The sequence below is a fragment of the Anas platyrhynchos genome, chromosome 1, assembly GCF_047663525.1.
Source record: "Anas platyrhynchos isolate ZD024472 breed Pekin duck chromosome 1, IASCAAS_PekinDuck_T2T, whole genome shotgun sequence".
NCBI lineage: Eukaryota > Metazoa > Chordata > Aves > Anseriformes > Anatidae > Anas > Anas platyrhynchos.
This window is the reverse complement of record NC_092587.1, coordinates 205,501,141-205,524,378: the sequence shown is the minus strand read 5'-3', so window position 1 is coordinate 205,524,378 and position 23,238 is coordinate 205,501,141. Positions and strand designations below refer to the sequence as shown.

Below are 23,238 nucleotides of genomic sequence, written 5' to 3'. Positions count from 1 at the left end.
GGCTGAGGGACCTGGGGGGGTTTGGGGTTGGGAAGAGGCTGGGACACCTCAGCTGCTGCCTGAGGCGGCCTTGGCTGTGGAAGGAGCAGCAGCTGAACACGTGGACTTCATCAAGGCTTTCAAGACAATCTCCTGCAGCACCTTTGTAGCTGGGGACACCGATAAGTGACCAAGAAGGTGGGTGGAAAGCTGGCAGGACGGCCCCGTTGGCGTGACGGGGAGCAGGACAAAGTCCTGCTGGCAGCTGGCCCTCTGCATCCAGCCAGGGCCGGGTGCGGCAGCGCCGTGCCCTGTGGGGGCCACCTCCTGCTCTGCTTTTCGGTGTTTTGCTTGCCAGATATGCCAGAGGAGAGGCCACGTTGATGGCAGCATGGATGTGACAGCCCCACCTCGAAGGAAAAAAATAAAAAATGAAAGTGCAGACAGCTGGAAGCAGCCCTCAGTGCCATCTTGCGCGTAAATATTTCACCTGCGTTGTAGTTGCTGTCGCTGATGTCTTGGGATCTGTTTCCATTGCTCAGAATAAACACTTTTCCATCACCAAATACATCTTAGCATAGTAAAAGGCGTTCTGGATCCCTTTGTCTGCTGAGGGAAGCAGGGAATTGATGTCTAACGCTGTGCTTCAACTTGTCACAGGTTGGATTTTTTTCTTTTTGAGAGGTGCATCGGGACTTTTTCTGCCGAGAGACAGCGTTCATGCATTTATTCACTGCTAAGTAGGTGGTTTTGAGGCTGTTCCGTAGTGATTTTTGCTCGGCTCTACTCCGAAATGCTACAAAAAGACTGAATGCTTCGAAGCAAACACCTGCCTGATTCTTCCCTGGCACAGAATTTTGGCAGTCGCTTTTTCTGGGGTTGCCTCCACCGGTGTGTGTGGGTTGGGTTGATTTAAAAATAAAATAAAACATTCAGCTCCTACTTTTTATTTTAATGTTACTAGGAATTGTGTTTCCTTTCATCTTAAAAAAAAATAAAATTAAATCAATGTAGCAGTAGCTGGGGCATCGTTGCCCACTGCATGCGCTTGCACTCCCTATGTTATAGGGAGGAGTTGGGAACTCTTAGCTTTCTGCTGGCATAATCCCAGATGCCATGAATTATTCTTGATCTGTTTTTGGGGGGAGCTGGAAATTTTAGGTATCTCTCTACTTGCTGATTCACCTCCTTGCGCTTTGGATTGATTTAATATAAAATGAGTTGCAGGGTGCTCTACAATTCTTGACTTTGACCCCACTTGATGGGGTAAATGGGATCATTTAAAACTGAATTTTGAAATTACACCTAAAAAGAAAAGTTAAAACAATGCAAAACCTGTTATTCCTTCAGTTCTTTTCCTTTTTTTTTTTTCCATTCTTTTTCTTACTGTATTGGAGCTTTGCAGATCTACTCCATTGATCTGCATCTTCAACGTGCATTTTACTTTGTCAACTCAGTGAGCTTGGCAAGGAGAAAATGATGCTGTCTTTGCCATTCTGCTTCCGTTAGCATTACAGAATAAAAAGAAGAGTTTGAAGAGCTACACCGTGAAGGGTGTGCGTGTGTAATTCCCCTCAGACCCCTCTCCTTTCTTCGTCTTTCGGATGAATGGTGCTGAAAGTGTCAATTCCGTGCCGCACATTTTGCTGACGCGGGAGATCTTGTCTCCAGAGCTGGCTGTGTCGGCTCCTTTGCTGCTCCTTCCTTTTGTTAGCGTTCACTGGAGACTCTCAGGTCAAGGTCAGTGAAAACAGGTGCATTGCTACGGCTGAATATTTCGGGAGGTTTCAGATGTGCTGCTGATTTGCACGCTTTCAAGTCCTTTGCGTTTGATGTATAAGTTGTAGGTTTTTTTTTTTTTTCAGTATAATTCCCCAACAATTAACCTGAATGTCCACAGCCCAAAAGCTGCATTAACACAAACTGCTCACGCTGGGTGAGTTGTACCAATTCTTCATCTGGATTTTGACCATCGTGTGCCCCGACTTCTCACGGCGACTCGTTCCAGATGTGGTTCAGGTCACTGCTTGGCTCACTGTTGAGTTTCTCAGCCTTCAAGTGGAAATAGATTCACCGTACACAAATTCAGTCCTCCTTTTATTTTTAATCCTTATTTATGCATGTAGACCCGTACATAAAGTGTCTTTTTACATTTTGTCTAGCTGCATAGCTTTCTAAACGTAGCTAAATGAGCTTTTTAATATATAGGGTAATTCACCGTCACCGTGCTTTGTTTTTTAACGCAGTCTGCGACTTTCATCCTCAGATTTGTGACTGGCTAAGCATTAATGTACATTGCAGTGTTAATGCACGGATATCTATGAAAATGGGAGCTTTGGGTGATGCCACCCCAGGGGACAGCCATCCACCAGTGACCCTGACAGCCCCGCAGGACATCGCCTTTGTGTGTCGTTCCGCCTAAACTCCGTGGTGTTCAGCTTCTTTATGGTGAAAACTTTCAAATGCACCTGGGCTTTTCATTGCATTTCTTGTTTTAATTTGATTGATGGTGAGTGCTTTAAATACCTGAGAGTGAGAAACATACCAGAGAGATGTTGGTGGGTCAAGTCCTGCTGTGTAGCAGAACCATTTCCATCCTCCTCCTCTTCAGATACTCATACCACCAGTATTTAGTCTGGAAGAGAAGTCCTTTCCAGCCCCACCTGTGGCTCTCGTTGCCACAATAATCATTTTGGAGAGATCACTGCTTGCGTTTTGGACACTTGCTGCCACTTGACCACTTCTCCTCCTGGTCTTGGTAGTCTCTCCAGGCTCAGGTTCGTCCTTCTCAGCCATATCAGGAAGCTGAGTGAGTATCTGTAGGCAGCAGCATGCGAGGAAATGATGTGGGAGGCTGGCATTGCCTCTCAGTTTTAGATCTCCTGTGTTGAAACCATTGGGAAAACTTCCCCAGTGAGACTTGGATGAGACTTCCCTCCCCGGGTGCACAGTGGTGTTCCCCAGCTGCAGGCTCTTTTAAAGACAGGCACCTGGTTGCCCTCTGGATGTGGAATAACACGATGGTTTTTACACGGTGGCAGCTTGTCCTGCTGGTGAGTGTGATTTTTATTGCTTTTTTTTCATTTTTGGAGACTTAAGGGGCTAAGTCAGGATTTCCTTGCAATACGAGGATCGTGGCAAGTATTGTAGTGAAAATGTTAGGTGGCCAGAGCTTGAGAACATACACCAAATATTGTTGAACTTCATTTATTCTTTCTTGTTGTCTTTTTAAACAGGCAAGGAGTTGAAGTGCATCTGAGCTGGTTTTGGTGGGAGCAAGAAAATAAGCATAGTGCATGAGAATGGTCACAGGACAGAGCCAGTGCTTAGGAATTACTGTGCAGAAACAAAACCTGAACATCCCTGCGTGCACAATTAGTCTAACGTCTCTTAGATTTAATTAACCATTAGGTTGTGGGTGTATTAATAGCGATTAATACATCCTAGTTTAAAGAAACCCGAAATATCACTGCTTTCCTGCAGACCCACTAACAGATTTCTTAAAACCATTCCAGTAGCAGAGCATTTTATTAACGTCGGGAGCCAAACGTTTCCTGATGTGAATGAACTTGTCCGTCCTGACTGACAGTGAGAGTAAGAACATCCCATCCTAGATGCTCACAGGAAAATTTTCCAGTTTCCCTAGCTAAGAAAATACGATGCATTTATTAGGGAATCTTTCTTTTTTTTTTTTCTGCTAGAAATAATTTCTCCTGGGAAATCTGCCTACCTCCGGTCTCATATCTCTGCGTGTTTTGTGATGTATTTATGGTGTCATAAAAGGATTCCTGTATAAACTGTCCCGAGGTTAAAACCAGCTTTGTGTTTGACTAATCGAGGGAAATGCAGTCACAAAGCAGCACGGAGCAGCTTCAAGGAATGCAGATGGCTGATGCTGCCAGCCTTGCAGCGCTTCCCATTTTTGTTATTCCCCCAAACACGGATCAAACACCAGCTTAGGTGTTGTACAAACTGAATGACGTGACGTCTTGCCACCTCTTTTATTTATTTATTTTAATTTTAAGCAGGGCTTTACGGGGCAAAACCTAAAACTGCTCTAAAACGTTGCTCATTTACGGAGCTGCTACCGCACGGGGCTTTTTCTTCGTGCCGGAGCTTGCAGGCGTGCCAAGTCCGAGGCCAAAATTTCTGTCGGTTTTGTGGGTAAATTTGATTTGCATGGTATTTTGTAATTCTATACCGGGGCCGGTTGAAGGCTTTTGTTTTTTCTTCTCCAGTGTAAACCTCTTAATATGGCAGGTTTGTAGGGGATATCTTACGCTTCCAGCCTGTCACAATTATTGTTATGCAATTAGTTTAAGTGGAATTTGTTTTGTATGGAAAAAAAAAAACACAAACCAGCCTCGTGGTGAAATACGCGGCTCCAAATCCACGCTTTGTGTAAACCGACTATCCCCCAGCATTTAGCTCTGATTATATGTTTCCAAATAAGATTAGCTGAGAATTAGAAAATAACGGCCTTTGCCTTGCAGTCTTCCCAGATTTAGGGTTTGAAGTCGGCTGCTTGTTTCGTTACCTTTGCAGTGTGGATAACATATTTTGGGTATTCCTCGTAGCTACCTCTGAAGCCATTTGTGCTTGTAAAAGTCAGATCCTTTTGAAAAGGGAATTGTGTTTTCAGGCGTGCTTGCTGAACTGGCTGGGATATTGGACTTGGGAACTGGAAGACCTGAAATAAATGGGTTTGTAGCACATTAAATACCTTAAATATTTACAAAGAGGGTTCTCTACGAGCATCTGAACCTTCACCTGGCACTGCTGGGCAACTGTACAGCATGGAGACATTGTCAGTGCCGAAATAGGGCCAGCTCTTTGGGGATCTCATGGATCTTGGAAGAGTTTTGAGCTCTCCCCTTGTCTTTGGGGTCTTGCTTTGCGTTGTGCTGGCCGAGCCTGTCATGCCCTGGATGCTCTTTGGGGGCAAAAGGCAGTAGGCAGGAGCAGAAAGCCTGCTCAGAACTCGTTTCTTTTCTGTTTATTGGTGTTAACCTCGTTATGGGATGTTCCTGAGGATTGTTTTCTTAGCCACCATAATTATTGTGTAATTAATTTAAACAAAATCAGGTTTTCTTGTGCTGTTGGCTGCACGTGGAATGACACCAAGCCACTGATGACACAAAAATGACTTGAGCTAAGCAGCTCTGACGCGATATAGAGGTGACGATGGGCAAACCAGGACGTGGCTGGGGCACCACGAGGGCTTCACGAGCCTCTTGTCCCCAGCTGCAGGCACAAAACACTACGTTGAAGAAATATGGCTTTGTTTTTAAAGCCTAGACGCACGAAGCCAAATCCTCTCCCACCAAATTCTTCCCTGGGCTGTACCAGGGGAAAGCTGATGAGCCTTTAATGAAGTAAATGGTATTTACACGGTAGCCCTGGGAACTGAATTTGTCCAAGAAAACTTGGAAATGTGAACACTGCGTGCGGACTTCACATATGCACGAGTTGCTAGGCTGCTGGTACACAGTTGTCAAACAATTTTGCTTTTTAGTTGCTCATCTGACTGTAAAGACTTCCTAGCACAAACTCCTTTTGAGTAAATTATTGAATTTGTGGTGTATTGCTGTATGTATTAATGCCATTTTTTTTCCCAACTTTGTTTTTCAGAGCGTTCAGTCAGAAAAGAGCTGCCATTGAGAAAGAATATGCACAGGTAAGGCCCTGGATTAAATTTCACGTCTATGGCATTGTTCTCTGGAGGCGATTTATTCATTAGCAGACTTTTCACAGAGTATATTTTTGTTGTGCATCCTTTCCTTACGCTGCTTAGCACGAAGAACCTGTTGAAATTCTGAAACAGGCGGTTTGTTTGTTCAGGAGTTAAGCCCATCCTGTGTTTTCGTGGACACTTGGGCTTGAGGAAGCTCTTGGGTAAAAGAAGAGGTTTTTAACATCTTAAAAATTGTTCCGTGAAAGTCAATCAATGCTTTCAGGCTTTCTCAGAAGTTGGTGCAAAGTTTGAGTAAGCAGTAAAATCAGGTCAGCTGGAGAAGAAATGCGTTCTGGCGAATCTGGTCCAAAGTAAATTTACATTTACATTCTTCAGAAAGGGCAGCTTCCCATTCAGCTGGAATAAGAGCCACCAGATTTGACCTAACGCTTGGGATAGGGAGTGGAGTGAATTTTGCTTTATTTGTCAGAAAGGAGGGAGGATTGGATTTTTTTTTCTCCCTTGCTCCAAAATTAGAAAGCATCCAAGAAGGGGCAGCTGCCTGCTTAACTTACAGTAAGGGCTCCTAGAGCTCACGTTCAAGTACAACAGATTAAAAATACTTTATTTTAAAATAGGTTAAAAGTAAAAGAAAATACAAGCGAGGGAATTTGTGGAGCTTAACGTACAATAAATACAGCTGGAGATGTACCTGATGTTGTCGGTTCTGGGGCAGTGTCAGAGGTGGAGTCTGAGATCACTGGTTGGTGCTAGGATGCTTCCAGCCCTGATCTATGGGTTAAATTAACGTGGTATCAGGAAAAAAAAATAATTAAGTTGTTGCATATAAAAATATAATTACAAATAAATTATAAATATAAAAAATAATTAAGTTGTAAGTGAGCCAAGTGGGATGGGTGCTGGGCTTCATCTGAGCGCTTGTGGTGGCGGTACAAGGCTCTGCAGTCATTGGTGCTCCAGTTCTTGGTGTGAATTTGCGTTGCTCACGTTGGCAGTTGCACTTCATTTGATTAAATGCAGCAGAATCGATAGCTGCTTAATGAAGCTTTGATTAAAAACGGGTATCCTGTGGTGATTTCTTTTGTTATGACGTGGAGGAGTTGAGGTCAATCACAAATGGTCTACACTGGAAATGGTTTTTATACGCGGAGGCTTTTTTGGTGTTTGCTGAAGGGAGGTCTCGGGAAGTTGGAAAATAATTAAGTTCTCAGATTTGGAAGGCTCAGCCTCAACAAGCGAGGCTTTCAAATGCTTGCATTTAAAAAGAAACCAACCAACAAACCCCCAGCGTTTCCAGCAGTCCAGCTGCAGCACCGGGGGCTCTTCGGGTGGCTGCTCCCAGGAATGAAGCCCTGTGGGATCGCCTCCTCGTCCCCGATAAGTTCAAGAACAGCACTGGGCGTTTCCTGGGCATGCAGAAGGATTCCTGGTTTTGAGACGGCAACGAAATTTCACATAGAGCCTTCTGGTGAGGGAAACTGCACTCAAAATAAACGCAGAGTCATCGTCACCGACTGCAGGAGGTTCCATTTTAGCCGGGTTTAAAGGGAGCTGGAAATTTCTCTGTAGCCAGTTCCTGCAGCAAGATTTCGAAACTTTTTCTTTTTTTTTTTTTTTTTTTGAAGATCGTCTCGCAGGGAGCTGCTCGGGATATTTAACTGAGGACGTTTTTGGCAAGCTTCAAAAAATAAATAAAGTGGAAGGGCGGACAGTAAAAATAAGTTTCCCATAACTTTCCAAAACCGAAGGCTTTGTTGGTTTAAGAAAACCCATTTATTCCGATGCGCTGGGCTGGGGTGCCAAGTTTTTATACAGTGTGCTTTTGTGTGGACGGGGAGAACCTGCACGAACATTAGTAAAACACCCCGGCTCAGTGTTTAGACTTTATCCCTAATTATATGGGAAGTGGCTCGGGTGGATGTGATGAATTACGGGATTTGTATGTAAATCGCTCCGTGCCTTATCCTACCAGGAGTTTTTAGCCTTTTTCGTCATATCGTTACCTGTTACCCTCCAACCTTTTTTTTTTTTTTGAGCTTTTTTCTGTTTATTAACTGACTTTTCCAGACTCTGCATGGTACGGATGGGAGGAATGGGATGAGCTGACCCCACTGTTGCAGTCCTGTGGCCCTTTCTAGACGCGTTACAAACAAGTGCTCAGCTCTTTGCTCGGGTTTTCAGCATTATTTAATATGTGCTTAAAGGCTTATCGTAATATTCTGACTTCAGAGTATGTAAAGCCCCTCATTTTCCATTAATAGTATTCCTAGTAATAGCATTTAAATTGCAATAGTGTATTATTATTAGCTATTCTCCATGATTATTAGCTATTCTCTGTGATTAATAAGCCAGCTGAAATCAGCGGCTAAATATTCTAAATATTCCATAAAAGCAGAACTTGGTCAACGTGCTTTTGCAGCTATCTAGTAAAAAACAAAACAAAAAGTAAACCCAGAAACAACAAACAAACAAACAAAAAATCCCACCTGTTTTACCTAGAATATTAAATAGGTAAAATGGAGATTTTTGGGGGGAGCCCATAATCACATCTCTACCTTTTATTATTATTTAACACTTCTTATTAGATGTCAGTCTTTCTAAGACTTTATTTTCTTTTCTGCCTTCTTGTCACGGTTTGGTTGTGCTTGATATTTAGCTCTCCTTGCTCTCCGGAGCACAATGTGACTCGAGGCAACCGACCTGGGCTGTATCTCTTGGATCTCTTGGAGCTTGCAAATACCCGGAAAGTGCTCGAGCTGTGAAATGTGCTGCTTGTTCCAGCACGTGCCAACTCAGCTGCTAACTGCTACCTAAACTGGAGACATCTGTGCTGTAGAAAGAGGAAAGACCACGCTGGCAGCTGCGGAGCTGAGTTGCAAGTAGAAGTTTCTGCTCAGATTTAAGAAAACAAAACAAAAAACACTATTTTTTTCCTCTCTGTTTTTATGGAGATCAAATTAACGTTGAAGAGACGTGCTCAGTAAGAGGAGGTGCCTTATCTGTGATCTGGAGGGAGCGGACAGGTCACTCGGTGTTGATTCCTTCTCGTTGCTTAGCCTGGCGCAGAGAGAAACTTGATACGTGAAAAATGTTTTAAAAATGGGGGAAAGAAGGGTGGTATAGTTCACATCCACACATTTTTCTTGGTCGTTATGAGTGAGGCATAAGCTCGTCCTTTGATGCTGTGTACATCAGTGGCAATAACCGGGAGAGGAGACTTAAAATAATGTGAAATAAATGCCCAAGGAAAAAGCAGCCTGCCAGAGTAAGAGGGTGGAGGGGAGGAACCGTGAAGGTAAGAGGAAGGGTGGATGTAAGCAGATACTATGATTACCTTTGGCAGCTTCTCCTCGCTTTGCAAGTGTCCCACACGACTAGAGAAGCACTTTTTTTTCAAGGCATCAAGAAAATGAATACCTATTTCCTAGGAAGTAATAAGACTGTGCAGCATTCCAGCAGCAACTTCTGTGTATGTGTGTATAAAATGCAGCCACAAAGCACAAAAATAATACATTATATACATATTATTTAGGTATCCAATATATATATGGGCTGCAGTGCCTAAATAGGTGCTGTCTCTTCTTGCTACATCGCTTTTCTGTTGGTTGAATTCAGAAGATGGAAGCTGACCCTTATTTTAGTGTCTTCTGACAAGGATGCTGCACTGCTCTAATCAAGAGACAGTGGCCCTTTTTAATAATTTTTCAATGAATTAATGTTCTAAGAGTTAAAAAGAGATTTTACCATCCTGCCCCTTTCTTACTAATTTGCGCTGTGATTGATTTTTTTTCTTTGTTTTTTTACCAGGTAGTCCAAACCTTTGCAAAAATTAACTGGTATCTCATTGTATACTAGAAATGTGGCAATATTTCCATATAAAGGAATTAGAGAAACTGAATTAGTTTGGGCGACTTTTATCTTATGTCTCGTAGAATATATACCTTATGTCTCTTAGAAATAGGAAGTAGATCCTTGGTCTTCTGAATTGCTTTTTAAACAGAAGCCTTTGACAATTAATGCAACGTTTGCTTCAGGTGCAGAATTCCAATCCTTGTTCTTCCCTTGCTTTGTAAAAGGTTTTGAGGTTTTTTACAGAGGAGCTGTATGAGCATTTTATTATTTTATTTTATTGCTACAGTGCCTGTGCTGGCGTATCAGAAAGAGGTAAGCCGTGCTTTGGTGGAGATTACACTTTTCTTTCTTGAAAGGGAAGCTGTCTCCTGTTCTGCTATTATTCTGTTACATCAGGTGGAGCAAACTGATTTTCGAGGAAGCTGAGGAGCTGGGCAGATGCGGTAGGAATGGTAAGAAGGGGAGGATGGCAGGCACCGCACAGGGACAGCAGCGTCTGGGAGGCTTGGGGAGAGTTGGTAAACGCAGCCAGGTCAGTGCCAAACACAAGTTTCCCAGGATGAAGTCCCAGGTGGCAGCTTGGTGAGCACAATCTTAGGATGGGTTTTGAACAGAAAGAACCTGGAGGTGAAAGCAGCTCCCCTCCAACTCCCACTGGGCTGGGGTCAAATAAACGTGAGGTACCCACCTTGGAGACCCTACAAGCAGCTTGCTGCTAGTCCGTTTGTTTTCTTTTTCTTCCCAAAGGATACAGGAGCTTACCGTGGCCTCAGAGCAGGAAGGGATTGTGGATTTTAAGGGTGGGTCCCTGGCTCAGGGACAGATGAGCAGCAGCCTTGGATCAGCAGCTTGCTTTGTTAAGTGATGGGCTTGAGGATATCCTAGCAGGATGGTACGAGGTCTGCTGCCGCGGGAAATCTCTCTCTAAAGGATGTCTGCAGTAATTAAGACACTCGTCTTATTTATGCTTTAGGTCTGAAATTGATGACTGGAGTAATTAAGCAGGGCTCTAAGATAAACACCTGTGAGGTCAGCCTTTGAAGGGTGGTTGTGGGGGGAAGATGTACGGGCACACTTCGTCTTGTAGGGAGCTAAGAGCTCTGACTTCTCTCCTCCAGATCACGAGAGGAGGAGTTTAGCTGAGAATTAGCGTGCGTATGGAAACCAGTACTTCTCAGGCTTATCTTTTGGAGAAACTTGGCTCTTGTTCTGCAGTTCCTCTGCAGAGAAACTTCTGCGTGTAGCAGGTGAGCAGTCTGTGCACCACAAATTTCCCTGCTGGGCAGCGAGAGGAGCAGGTCTGCATTGTGGTGTACTTGACAGCAGCTGCATGGAAGACAGCAAATTGCTTTGAAGTCTTTCTCATGTGTATACTCCTTGCATTTCCAAACTTTCTGTAGGAAATATTAGGGGAAAAAAAAACAGTAAAATCTTCTTTCGGTGCTCTCGCTGCATTTCTGCAGGTGTCAGCTTTCTCATTCCTGTTTAAGAAGATGAAAAATGTTTTTAAAAAATAACTTTTTAATTTTTTTTTGAGTTTTCTCCATACAGTCCTGCTTTTGAGAAGAGCAGGTACCTTGTTATCTGTACCGTGCTGTCCTGGATACCTTCAGGGAGCTGTGGCAGCCAGGTTCGTGCTGACAGCGAGAAGTGATCCCGGAGGTCTGTGTGCTTTTACTCATGGCTTACTCAACAGTATGGCTGTAGGTTTGAGGCAGCTTCTCCGGGGGGTGTTTTTTTCAGTAGCATTGCACAGCATTTTAATGACTTCTCAGTAGTTCTTTTTACCAAAGAGGAAAACCACAGTTTTGCCCCCAGCGCTGCTGAATGTTCTCCCAAGCCAGAGCCGCAGCCTCTCCATCCCAGTGCCTGGGGGGAGGCTCTCTGCAAATGCAAAGCCTTTTTCCAGCTTCAGCTGCTCCCTGCAGTGCTTGTGGATGGCTTAGGAGAGCTCACTCCTTACCTGGACAGAGATAACAGCCTCTGGAGTCCCGTAATGCAAGGTCTGATCTGAATTTTCAGCTCTGGGAACTTCTCTAGGAATGCCAGCAGACCACAGGAGCCGCGTGGGCTACTTCATTTTGGATGTTGCTCCCCAAAGCCCTGTTGGAAGTGTAGGGAGGAGGAAAAGCTGTGTTCAAGAAACCTCCTGATGGAGAAATGCCAGAGCTATTCAGGCATATTCCTGCACCGAGTGATATTCCCCCACGTTTCGTTGCACGGGCTGTGACACTTCCCTGCCCTTCCTGCCCTGTGGGCTTGGGCTGGTCGAGCCCAGCTGTGCAGAAAATCATCTCAGGCTGTTTGACTAAACACAGTCACAGAATGGTTTGGGTTGGAAGAGACCTTAAAGATCATCCCGTTCCAACCCCTCAACGTGCTGTGCTTCTTTCCAAAGAGCTCTTCATAGACAAATAATTTTTTTTGACAGCTGTGAAGCCTTAGTTATTGGTACCCAGTCTTGTTTTGAAATTAAAATTTCATTAGGTACTAAGACAAATGCTTTATGAAAATCTGTCGTCTACCTCATTAATGTATAATAGGTTGGCAATCTTCACCTACTAACCTACAACTATAATACACTGGAAATGGTGGGAGATATTCAAGAGTGGGTTTGAATGGAAATATTAGCTCTCATTCTTGCAAACAACAGAAACCAGTTGGCCAAAATGTTTATCTTTCTTAAATGAGAGAGAACATCTCCGTGGACATCTGTCTTGTCTTTTGGCTAATTGGTATTACAACATTTATAGAAATAAACATCAGTTTATGAAGTTTTCTCTTTTAAGGTGTGAGCTTTGTGTTGGAGTTTTCTATTTGCACGTTCTCCATGGTATTAATGAATTTTAACGCAATGTTTTGCGTTAGAAACGTAAGCAAACAGGGACTTTATGGAATATAGGTACTGATCCGTTTGTGTCTCCAAAGTCCATTTTTATAAATCTAATCTCTGCCCCTGATAGTGGAGATGTAGGGAACACGAATACAGCTCATTCCCCCTCCCTGTCCTTGTCCATCACTCCATCAGCCAGCAGTTTCCCACTTCCCCCTCTGAGTTTCTCAGTAGCCTTCATTTCCTCCCTTTTCCATTTTGTGTCTCTTCTCTTAAATCCTTCTACATTAATTGTGGCTTTTGTTTAGTTATGTGAAAAATTTATTCATTCTGGACTCTCTGTGTTTTTCCTTGCTGTTAGTTTTGGTCGTTTTTCTCATTTTTGGGAGAATTATTTTAAAAAGAGAGAATTGTTGCATATCTTCGAGCCCTCCTCTGTTTACACAAGTTACTGAGGTCAAAATCAATGATCTATAAAGAATCCCTGGCTTCCAGTCCAAGAACTTAATCATTCTTCTGTGTAGAAGTCTGAGCAGTTGTCATACTGTGCGCTTCGTTTTTCTGTTTAATAAACAAGGTTTTAGAAATTGTATGATCCTACATTTTCCTATCTCGAGGTGGCCTGCAGTTAGCAATAGTTTCTGGATCCTTTTCCTGGAGGAACACTTTCTACCAGGGGAAAAAGTATTTTTGAAGTGCCTCCTTGACCCAAAAAAGTCATCTTTATTCTACGCCATCATTTATTTTATGACATTTCTTCTGGATTATCCATGGAAGTGCTTTGGATTCACTCAGTCCAGATGCAAAATTAAGAGGAAACATTTTTTTTTTCCCAGTCTAGGTTATCAAAAATACATGTGTATTGATGAGCAGCCATTCTAAAGAATTGTCTATTTTTTTCCTTGCAGTTTTCCTTAAAAATCTTCAATTTGCTACGTACTGCGTGCAGGCTCTGGGGTGACCTCGTTGAGGCTTTTCTGTCCTTGAAGGGGACTTGCACAAAAGCTGGAGAGCGACTCGTTGCTCAGATCGTGGCAAGACAAGGGGGAATGGCCTTAAAATAAAAAAGGAGAGATTCAGATTAGAGGTTAGGAGGAAATTCTTCATTCAGAGGGTGGTGAGGCCATGGAAGATATTGCCCAGAGAAGTTGTGGATGCCCCATCCTTGGAGGTGCTCAAGACCAGGTTGGTTGGAGCCTTGGCCAACCTGATCTAGAGGTTGGCATCCCTGCCCAGGGCAGGGGGTTGGCACTGGATGATCTTTGAGGTCTCTTCCAACCCAAACCATGCTTTGACTTCATGGCCAATGAAGCTGGTGCCGTGTAACGTGGCAGCAGGACTTGCTGGCTCCAGAAGGACACCACCTGCTCCGTGCCACCTTTGTGTCCCGTCCCCTTGTAGCCGAGCACCGCTGGAAACAACAGGGCATCAGCAAGGGGTGGAAGAAGATGAAGTGGAAGGCTTTGGGGGAGCTATTCAAGCCATTCTTCCCAACAAAGCATGGAGAATCAGCGGCCGGGCACGCCACAAAGCAGCGGTCTGCTCCGTTTCATAAATGCTTACGGGCACCATTGTGAAAGTTAGAATAACTTGTCGAGCCCGGTTTGACAAATCAGGTGTTATAATGGGATTATCGATCCTATTCTGCTCTTGTCACAGCCCAGCCTCTTCGTGCACGCTCCCCTTTTTGCTGCCAAACAAGCAGCTCTTTAGGATTGTCTATATTAAACGCCCGTTTAATGTTTAATATAATATACCCGGCGTGTAACAAAGGCTATGGGTCTGTGTGTGACGTTCCCAACAATATTATGGGTGCTTTTCTGTCCTGATGTAGATTTCTTGGGTAGTCATTTCATGGACTTGTCGTCCTCCAAGAGACACATCAATGTTTAGAGGGTGGGGGACAAAGTCAGGTAGCAGCTCGAGGATTTGTCTCGCCGCCGGCTGCGAATCTGAAATGCTTTATACCCAAAAAGTTGTCATTTAAAAAAAATAATAATTCTGAAAAGCTTGTCGTTTTTGTAAAACCTGCCATCTTCTGCGGGGTTTTGTGGAATTCCTGAAGTTAAACCAATATTTCTCTAGGAACAGAGGTGGACTGTCAGCTTTTATTTTCAGTGAAAACACCTCGTTCCTTGTAAAGGGGTTGTGAGGCTTAGAACGACGCTGTTTCCACAAAGCCAGCCCTTCATAAAGAAACTACATTTATTTTATTATTTTTTTTTTTTTGCTGAACCGATGCAGGCAGCTTTCTCTAGGCTGGCTTTTAGCAGTTATTTTTCTTTCCAGTTCCTGCCCTCGTAAGCTCCCCCTGCCTGGAATTTTGATACGTGGAAACGCTTCGCATCCCGATGAAGGCCGGCGTCCCTAAAAGCTGCTCCTTTTGACTCCTTCTCCGCGTTTCGGTGAAGCGGGCAGTGTGTCTTTCAGCCCGGGGAGTTATCTGTGAGCTGCTTCTGTGAGCATCACTGTTCTCTGCACTGTAGCTTGTGTGTGTGTCTTTTTTTTTGCCTCGAACCGCATTAGCATTTTGGCTTCTTTTTTTTTTTTTGAATTCCCCAAGAAGCTGAATTTCTTTTTTTAACGCGTTCAGCCCAACCAGTCATCCTTCCCTCTATCTGCCGCGCTCTTTCCTATGATTTAAGAGGGCAGGCTGGGCACGGCTCCGAGCTTTAAAAATAAACCCAGTGGAAACTTCGGGCCTCCGGAGTCGTAGCGGTACCCGCACCGAGTCATAGGTCTGTCCTAAAATCCTTTAGGATCCAACAGCAACCTTAATCCTTTAATCCAGGCGTATTTTCACAGCCCTTTCGCTCCTGTCCTGCGCTGTCTCGCTGGTTTTTGAGGGCCTTTTCCCTCTTTCCTGGCTTTTTTACCCCAGGCATCGCCTTATCTGCGTCTGGGTTTGTCTCCCCCTGATACAAATTCTTTGTCCGTATCTCTGTTACCTCTTGGGATGACCTGGGAGAAGGGAGTGAGGTATTTTGGAATACGTACCTGCAATATTTTGGAGCAGAAGGTCAAAAAGCTAATTCCTGCTTCGTAGGATTATCCCTGTGATGTTCCTGGGGTGCTGTAAGAGGATGTGGCTGGAGCGGGGTAAAAGACGAGGGAAAATGAGTCAAAAATGCATTGGAGCAATGTGTGGGGGCCACGTGTGTAGGGACAAAGCTGCTGTAAAGGATGGGGATGGAAACAGGCAGGGGGTGAGGGACAAAGGAGGTTGAGGGATGGAGGACGTTGGGCTCTTCTCTGCGTTTCTACTCCCACTTTTAGACTCGGGAAAATTTGGGGTGGGAAGGATGGCTGGAGATCATCTGGTCCAACATCCTGCTCAAAGCAGGTCTAGCGTGAAGGCTCAGGGAGGCTGCTCAGGCTCCCTTCCCTTCCCTTCCCTTCCCTTCCCTTCCCTTCCCTTCCCTTCCCTTCCCTTCCCTTCCCTTCCCTTCCCTTCCCTTCCCTTCCCTTCCCTTCCCTTCCCTTCCCTTCCCTTCCCTTCCCTTCCCTTCCCTTCCCTTCCCTTCCCTTCCCTTCCCTTCCCTTCCCTTCCCTTCCCTTCCCTTCCCTTCCCTTCCCTTCCCTTCCCTTCCCTTCCCTTCCCTTCCCTTCCCTTCCCTTCCCTTCCATCCTCATCACTTTTTGGGGTGGTGTCAGCTTTTGGGATGGTGTCACTTTGCCTCGGGGCTGGGAAATGCACCCGAGACTTGTGTGCGAAGACCTGTAAGCTGTCAAGGCACCTACAAATGGATTAGGTGGTCTTCAAAGGTCCTCAAACCTTCTATGAATGCGTATTTCGAGGTAAATATTTGGAGCGTGAGCATCTCCTCATCATCCCTTTCTCCATATTCTAGCACACCATAAACAAGGCAAAAGCCATTTGTCTTTTAACACTCTTTTGTCTTGTCTTTGCATTTATGCACTGGTAGCCCTGGGTTTGTTCTGAAACCATCAATTAAAACAACAAAAAAGGAATCTTTTCAAAATCAATTCAGAGCTCCTTTAACCCGCTGTCCAACACCCAAAATACATCAATTTGGCTGCGTGTTGGCACAATATTTGGGTGTATTTCTGCGGGAGGCACCTTTCAGCCTTTCTGTTCGAGAGCTGTCCCTGACCCAGTGATCCAGATTTTCTGTTTGACGCCCAGCGGTTTGTTAGATGGATGTAAGGTAAACTGGGCAGATTTTTTGGCCGCTACAGCTGTTTGTCTTAGACCGAGGATTACTTTAAAGGGTACAGTAAGCGTGTTCTTAACTATTTTTAAAATCTATGCTCCCTTCTTCCCCTTCGCAGCCCTGGAAGTCGTGCTTGGAGACCTGCACAAACCCGAAAGTGTTGACAGCTTTAAGAAAAACAACACGGGGAGAGAATGTTTAAGTCAAATCTACCGTAAATGATTATTCAGTGGAAGACCCCGCACATACAGTGGCTGACTTGTTCGGTTTTATCCAGATAAAAGGCCTTTTATCGGCCAGCCCTGCCTACCCTCCCGAGAAAGAGGAGGGAGAGAGGAAATGTAAGGTTGCTCAGGCCAGGAGAGGAGTCCAAATGGCAGCTGCAGAGGCAGAAAAGATGCTCTGCTGATCTGACAGACGTGCTAGCAGCAGAGAAGTCTTGCCCGTACGATCTGGGAGAGCGAGTGCCTGCTGCTCTCTGTACCTCTTGCTGCTCCGGCAAAGAGGAATAAATGACTAGGGTGTTTTTTTGGGGGCACTGCGTGGAAATACGTGGCCTGCTATACAGCCCCTACAGGTGCTGAGCCTCCTCTGTGGGTCACGGTGTAGGAAATACCATCGGAGAGCATCCTGCCCACGTGCTTCTGGCTTCTTTTCCACCATCCATGTAGTTTGGATCTCCGGTGGCATCGTTGGCAGGGCTGGCACCGTCCCCACGGTAAAACAGAGCCCCCCGAGGCGGTGCTGGAAGCGCTCGCTGATGTTTATAGCTGCCTAGGTAAAAGGTTTTAACTCGGTTTGTGGAATTTGGGCAGGCAAAAGAAGCTGTCAGTTATCTTTACTATACAAATAATGATGTTATTGGGATCAATTTCAGCATTGTGCTTGAAGCGCGGTACGAAATTGAAGTCAACGTGGAAAAGAAATTTGTGCTACGGCATCCATCCTAACCACATAAAACTCATAAATGCGAGCGGATCTCCTAATTATAAGTATGAAGGAGTGGAAGTGTAACGTGGTTTAGTTTCTTGCAGTTTCAGCAAAAATGGGCTTGATTATTTTCTTATCTCTCCTAAAATTGTTGCTACTTCCCTGTGTTTTGTGGCCTTCACCGGTTTGTATCCTGTTAGTTGCAGATAGTCTTCTGTGCTTGGGAAGCTGGAAGTTTTTTCAATATCTTCCATTTTCATTAAAAAAATGAGTCTGTGATAAGCTTTATATTGGGAAATTGCAGTGTATTAAACTAACTGCACTTCTGTTACATTGAGCACACGTGCCAAGGTATTGACCAATAAATCAGTGACATCAGCATCACTAAAACATTTTGACAATTACACCAATTTTTTCCTCCTATCCGTTTTTTGCTTTTTCAGACCTTATTCTGTGTTTTCTGCCAGGCAGACACTCACACTGCCCTTCATTCCACTAGCAGTATACTTAATACACCGTTTTTTTCGCAGCTTAAGGGGTAGCTTGCCATATTTCAACAAGAATAAAAGCATATTTCATGCTGGTTGCAAACAGAAGCTAATTGAGTGGGAGGAAGTTCAGGCTTGCAGATTTATGGAAGAAAAAAAAAAAAATCTCAGCCCTGGTTTTCTTAGCTCTGATTGCGTACAAATACGACTCAAAGCTTTTTTGTTTTTTTTTCTCCCCAACCCATAAAGAGGTAATTTTAAAAATAAAAAAAAAGGGCCGGTCACATTTTTTTGGGATGTGAAATTTGCGAGCTACGAGGTTTCCTGGATTTATTTCTGGCCGGGGTGCCAAGTACATCTGTGTTTGCTTTCTGATTGTCTATCCAAATAGGGCTAGTGAGAAGTTTGCGTTTTTCCTATCAAATTATTTTTATTCCGTTTATAGCAGCGTCTTGAAAGACATTTTCTGTCTGGTGCTGGGTTTTTTGGTGGTTTTCCTGACGATTTTTGTTCAGTTAACTTGGAGCAAAGCGTCTGATGAGTGCCCTCCAGCAAATGGGAGTTAGATGGGTGAAGAAAATCACTTCTCTGTGTTCCTCAAAGTGAAATATTCTGGACAAGAAGGGTAAGGCTGTATCTACCTTCTTAAAAATAGCTTTTAAATATATGGATGTTGTCAGATTCCCTCACCACCACGACGGACTTGGCAGAGGTTCCTCAGAGGCAGAAAGAAAGGTGATTTCCCAGCTGTTGGAGAAGGGAAGGTGCCGAGATGGACGTGGGGATCAAAGATCAAAAGTTCCTTTAAGTACAGCTTTCTGTTTTATTCCATCACGTTGACGTGGCGTTAGCATGAACAACTCTTCATCACTTACTTAACCCTTGCTCTCGCTTACAAGGGGCTGTGTGGAGACAGAAAGAGCTGAAATCCATCCAAATAATGTTTATTTCTGATTATTCTGGTAGACTATAGTATGTTAGATCACCGTATAGAGAGAAAACCCACCCAAATTCATGTAGCAACCCCAACATCAATAAAAACCACGCAAGAACTTTGAATCTAGGTACAGACAACTTCTGGAAAGTCTCATGAAGAAAAATTTTGGATGAGGACAGCACCGTGAGCTCTTAGAAAGAGCTTTAACAAATCCTAAGCCATTGCTAAAACTACGTTTTTCTTTGCAGCGATGTACCCCTGGCTGGGGCTGTTTGAGGGAATTTGACATTACGTGAGATCCCTTGCTCAATTTACGAAGCCAAAATAGTGTTTTTTGGAGGAGCCCTTCTGGTTTCTATCAAGACACCAGCGATTCAACCAGCTTTCCTTGGAAAGACGTATTTAGGAATTACTCAACTGCCTTGCCCAGTTACAGTAAGCAGTCGTGCTTTGTAGATATGTTTTTTACTGATGTTTATAGCTCACTCTTATAGAGGTAGGTTAACCACAAAAACAGAACAAAAACCACACAGCTTATCGATTATCTGGAGTAAAAATCCATCTGCTTTTCCTCTCAATAACAAAGTAAGGGATCTTGACCTCAAAGCTGATTTCCTTTCTTTTTGTAGCGATAATTGCAGGTGAATAAAAGACAAGAACTGAGGTTTGTTTGTTTATTTTTACACGAGGGGGTTTCGGTGATGCAAGTTGGGCTCTCTCCTCTCCCATCCCCTTCTGTAACTCCAAGCCGACCATCTTCAAGTTATTTTTATGTGGCCACTTTTGGAAATTATTTCTAGGAACATAGAAGTGCATTTCTGAGGCTTCACAGATTCCTGTTAGGACCAGGGTTGGACCAGATGATCTGCAGAGCTCCCTTCCCACCTCAACCGTTCTGTGGGTTTATTTCAAAGCAACTAAAGTATTAGGAACTTAATGGTCAAATAAATGAGTTTGGCCGTATTAGTATCACTCTGTCAACTTTCAAGTAGCTCAGGAGACTTTAATGATTGAGTGAAGGTTCTGACTGCTAGGTTTTTTTTTGCAAATGTGTCTTGTCTGGCTAATTTGCTGTGTATGTAGCTCTGAGAAATAAGGAAATCCTTTTTGAACTTGGCTTTCGAGAGTTAGTAAACCAACAGATTGAGATTGCACAAAGATTTACAATATTTTGCGTGGACTGTAAGCTTTGCTGCTTGTTAAGGAGTCGATTTAAATCCATATAGCAAAGATTGCAAAGATTTGGGGAGTTGAGCTGTCCTATTTTCAAGAATTTTAGTAAAAATTAAAATCTTTGTCCTATAAAATATGAAATGGAATCAGACAGATCCATCTGCTTAACCTACTGCGCAACAGCAAAATGTTTTTATGTAGCTTATAGAGTTTTAAGTTCAGCCTCTTTTTATTATTTTATTGTTTTGCTGCTTAAATGAATTGTTCTGCTACCGTGATATCTCTAGATGAGCATTTTTGCTCTGTAGCTGCAGTGCAAGGCTTCGTATACCAGCGAGGGTATTTTTGCAGTTTTAAAAACCGTAATTGTTGGGGGGGAAGGGCGGACGCACGACCTTCAAAGAACAATATGAAGGGAAGATTACCAGCTGCTAGCAAATCCGAGGTCTTCATCAGTAGTGCAGAATTCATTTCTGGCATTAACGCCCTTCCTTTGGGCATGGGCTCTTCATTGCATTTCCTTAAATTCCTTCATTACTCTTTGGTGAAGTCTTCAATCGGTGTTGAAGATGCATTGTGTGATTCTGTTCTTGCAGTAGGCTCTAGAGAAAAATAAAAAGGTTTGATTGCGAGAAGAAATCACGGTGCTTAACTAGCTGTATGTGGAAACTGCTTTGCAAAACCTAGAGTAAAGAGGAGCATTTTGGTTCGGGCTTTTCCTGCCTTTTCTTTTTCTTGAGCTCTTTTTGCCATGACTGATCCAGTGGGAAAAGTTTGAATATCAACAAAGTAAAACCCTTTTCGATGGCCCATTTGAACATCTGTGAAGGAAGGGACACTATCCTTTAAGGCCATGCATTGTAGCCCGTGTGTCGGTTTTGGGCAGGTCCTGACATCCAGCCACTCTGAGCTACTGCCGTTTTTTCCCCATTAACTTGTGAATTAACAGTGAATTCCTACCAGTTGTCACCATGTTGGTGACAAGTCCGAGTCCAAAAAGGCCAAGCTCTCTGAGCTGATGCACAATAGGATGGTTTCGGTTGGAAGGGACCTACACAGGTCATCGAGCCCTGTGGTCAGACTGCTTTGGGGCTGACCCAAAGTCAAACCACACCATTAAGAGCATTACCCAAATGCCTCTTAAACCTGGGCAGACACAAGGCATCAACCACCTCTCTAGGAAGCCTGTTTCAGTGCCTAATGACCCTCTTAGAAAAGAAATTTTTCCTGATGTGCAGTGTGAACCTGCCCTGGCCCAGCCTGGTTGTCCTTCATACGTTTTTTTCCATCCTTGCTCCTTCTTCTCCAACTCTTCCCTCTTTCTTAGAGAAGAGGGAGAAGGAAGCACCACACCGGCACGCAAAATTTGAACTGGAGCTCCATCTCTTTCTGCAGTGCCACAGCACCAATCTTTGTTCTTCCTTCCTGGCTTGGTGGTGGTTGTTTTTATTTTTAATTCTATATTTTATTTTGGGGCGTTTTATTTTTTTTTTGACTGTGAATGGACATTGATTTTTTTCACGATTATATTTACTTTGACCCCAAGATCTTGACCCTGCATGGAAACAGTCCATCAAGCAATTCTCACAGGAGGTGAGGGCAGCGGGTTTTTGCTTTGCATCTGTTTATTTATCCTGAACTTCGTCTCTATTTCCTTATCCGATGATGCAGACTCACTAAACACCTTTCCAGCTCCTGATAGCAGCCCTCAACTTTAATCCCTGCGTTAACCATCAGTAGCAGATGGAAGCTCGTTGCTCCTGGCCTTCTGCAGACCGTTCACAGATGCACGTAGCACCAAGTCCTGTCCTCATCTGGAGCTTCTGTCCCCGTGTTTTGCAAAAAGAAACCCATGAGAGAAGGGTTGTGGCTGCAGGGTAATGAATTGAGCTCTTGAATTTTGACACAAACAATTGAACAAAACAAAACAAACCCCCCCAAGAGAACCAAAACCAAAAGAAAACCACCCCCAAACTTATATCTTGTTATTGGTTTTGTAAGGTTGCATGGCTTGCTTATCTTTGTGTTTTTTTGTTTTTTTTTTCTGTATGTCTTAGAGGTTAGGAAAAGAGCTTGTAAGTAGAAATGTTAAAAACAACCTGAAATATTGTTTCACTTCCTGATATTTTTGCTCTTTTCAGTAAGCCACGGAGCTGAAGCGAAGCTTAACTTCAAAATTAAGGTATTAAAGGTAGCTAAATTTGAATCACAGGCTACAGTTCAAATATCTACTCTGCAGTTTACAAAAATTGCACCAAGTGGTGATCACACTTCCTTCACCAAAATCTTTTAGACTGAGCAAGCTGGGGAAGTTACACAAGCTCCAAGCCTCGCAGGGTTATATGAAACAGGACTGAAAAGAGATTTACTCTTCCAACCGGTTCCTAATGTAGCATTCAACGCAGTTTCTCCCTGATTATTCTTCCAGTTTATCTGGGTTCAGGACCGTGAAATGCTTGATGATTCCTGGCAGGATCAGGACGTGCTGAGGAAGCATCGATGGGATTCAGGCCAGGCTGATTGGCGGTGTCCCCACGGGTGCTGTGCCCTGGGGGATGCAGGAATACATCTACATCCTATTCCAATCACTTGTATTTCGTGTGAGAAGGTATTAGCAATATATAGAAACAGCATAGTAGTCTGAAAATCCTATGTGAAAGCAGAAAAATGAGGGAAATCTTGAAGATTTCTTAATATTATCTGCAGCGCTAAGTATTTAAAAACCAAATTTTCTTCTAGTAAAGACGTAGGGACAATTTAGACTAACCCAGCTAACACTGGGAAGCAAATTTTACTTTCCATAATCAGACTGGTTACTTTCCTAGAGGTTTCTCACTTCGTGTTGATATAAAAACGGGAGAACACCTGAGGTGGTTCTGCCGTGCATCATGTAGTATTGCCCATCCTATTTCATTTGGGGTTAATTGAAGCCAGCTCTTCCAAAGGTATCATCCGTACCAGTTCTATTAGTTTACTCAGGCTTCGGATGTTGAAATTCACTTCGTCTCACCAGTTTAGGGAAAAGTCATCTCTTGTCCTCAATAACTCGTGGCTGCTGCGCTGAAGGATGTCAGGAGCGAGTTTTCTCCGGGTGCGGCCAGGGTTATCAGCGTGGAGGTCATCAGGAAGGTTAGTAATCAGTTCACTGTGGTTAAGATTTGATTGCAGGTGTTTAA

General features: G+C 43.8%; 1 protein-coding gene across 2 annotated transcripts in view; it reads left to right on the top strand.

Annotated features, from left to right (window-relative positions):
* The window catches only part of FCHSD2 (FCH and double SH3 domains 2), a 136,365-nt gene that overhangs the window by 22,407 nt on the left and 90,720 nt on the right, over positions 1 to 23,238 (top strand). For both annotated transcript variants that reach the window (XM_027462102.3, XM_027462093.3), the window contains exon 3: positions 5,611 to 5,656. In XM_027462102.3, coding sequence (XP_027317903.2) covers positions 5,611 to 5,656 — 46 coding nt within the window. The remainder of the gene's footprint in view (positions 1 to 5,610; positions 5,657 to 23,238) is intronic.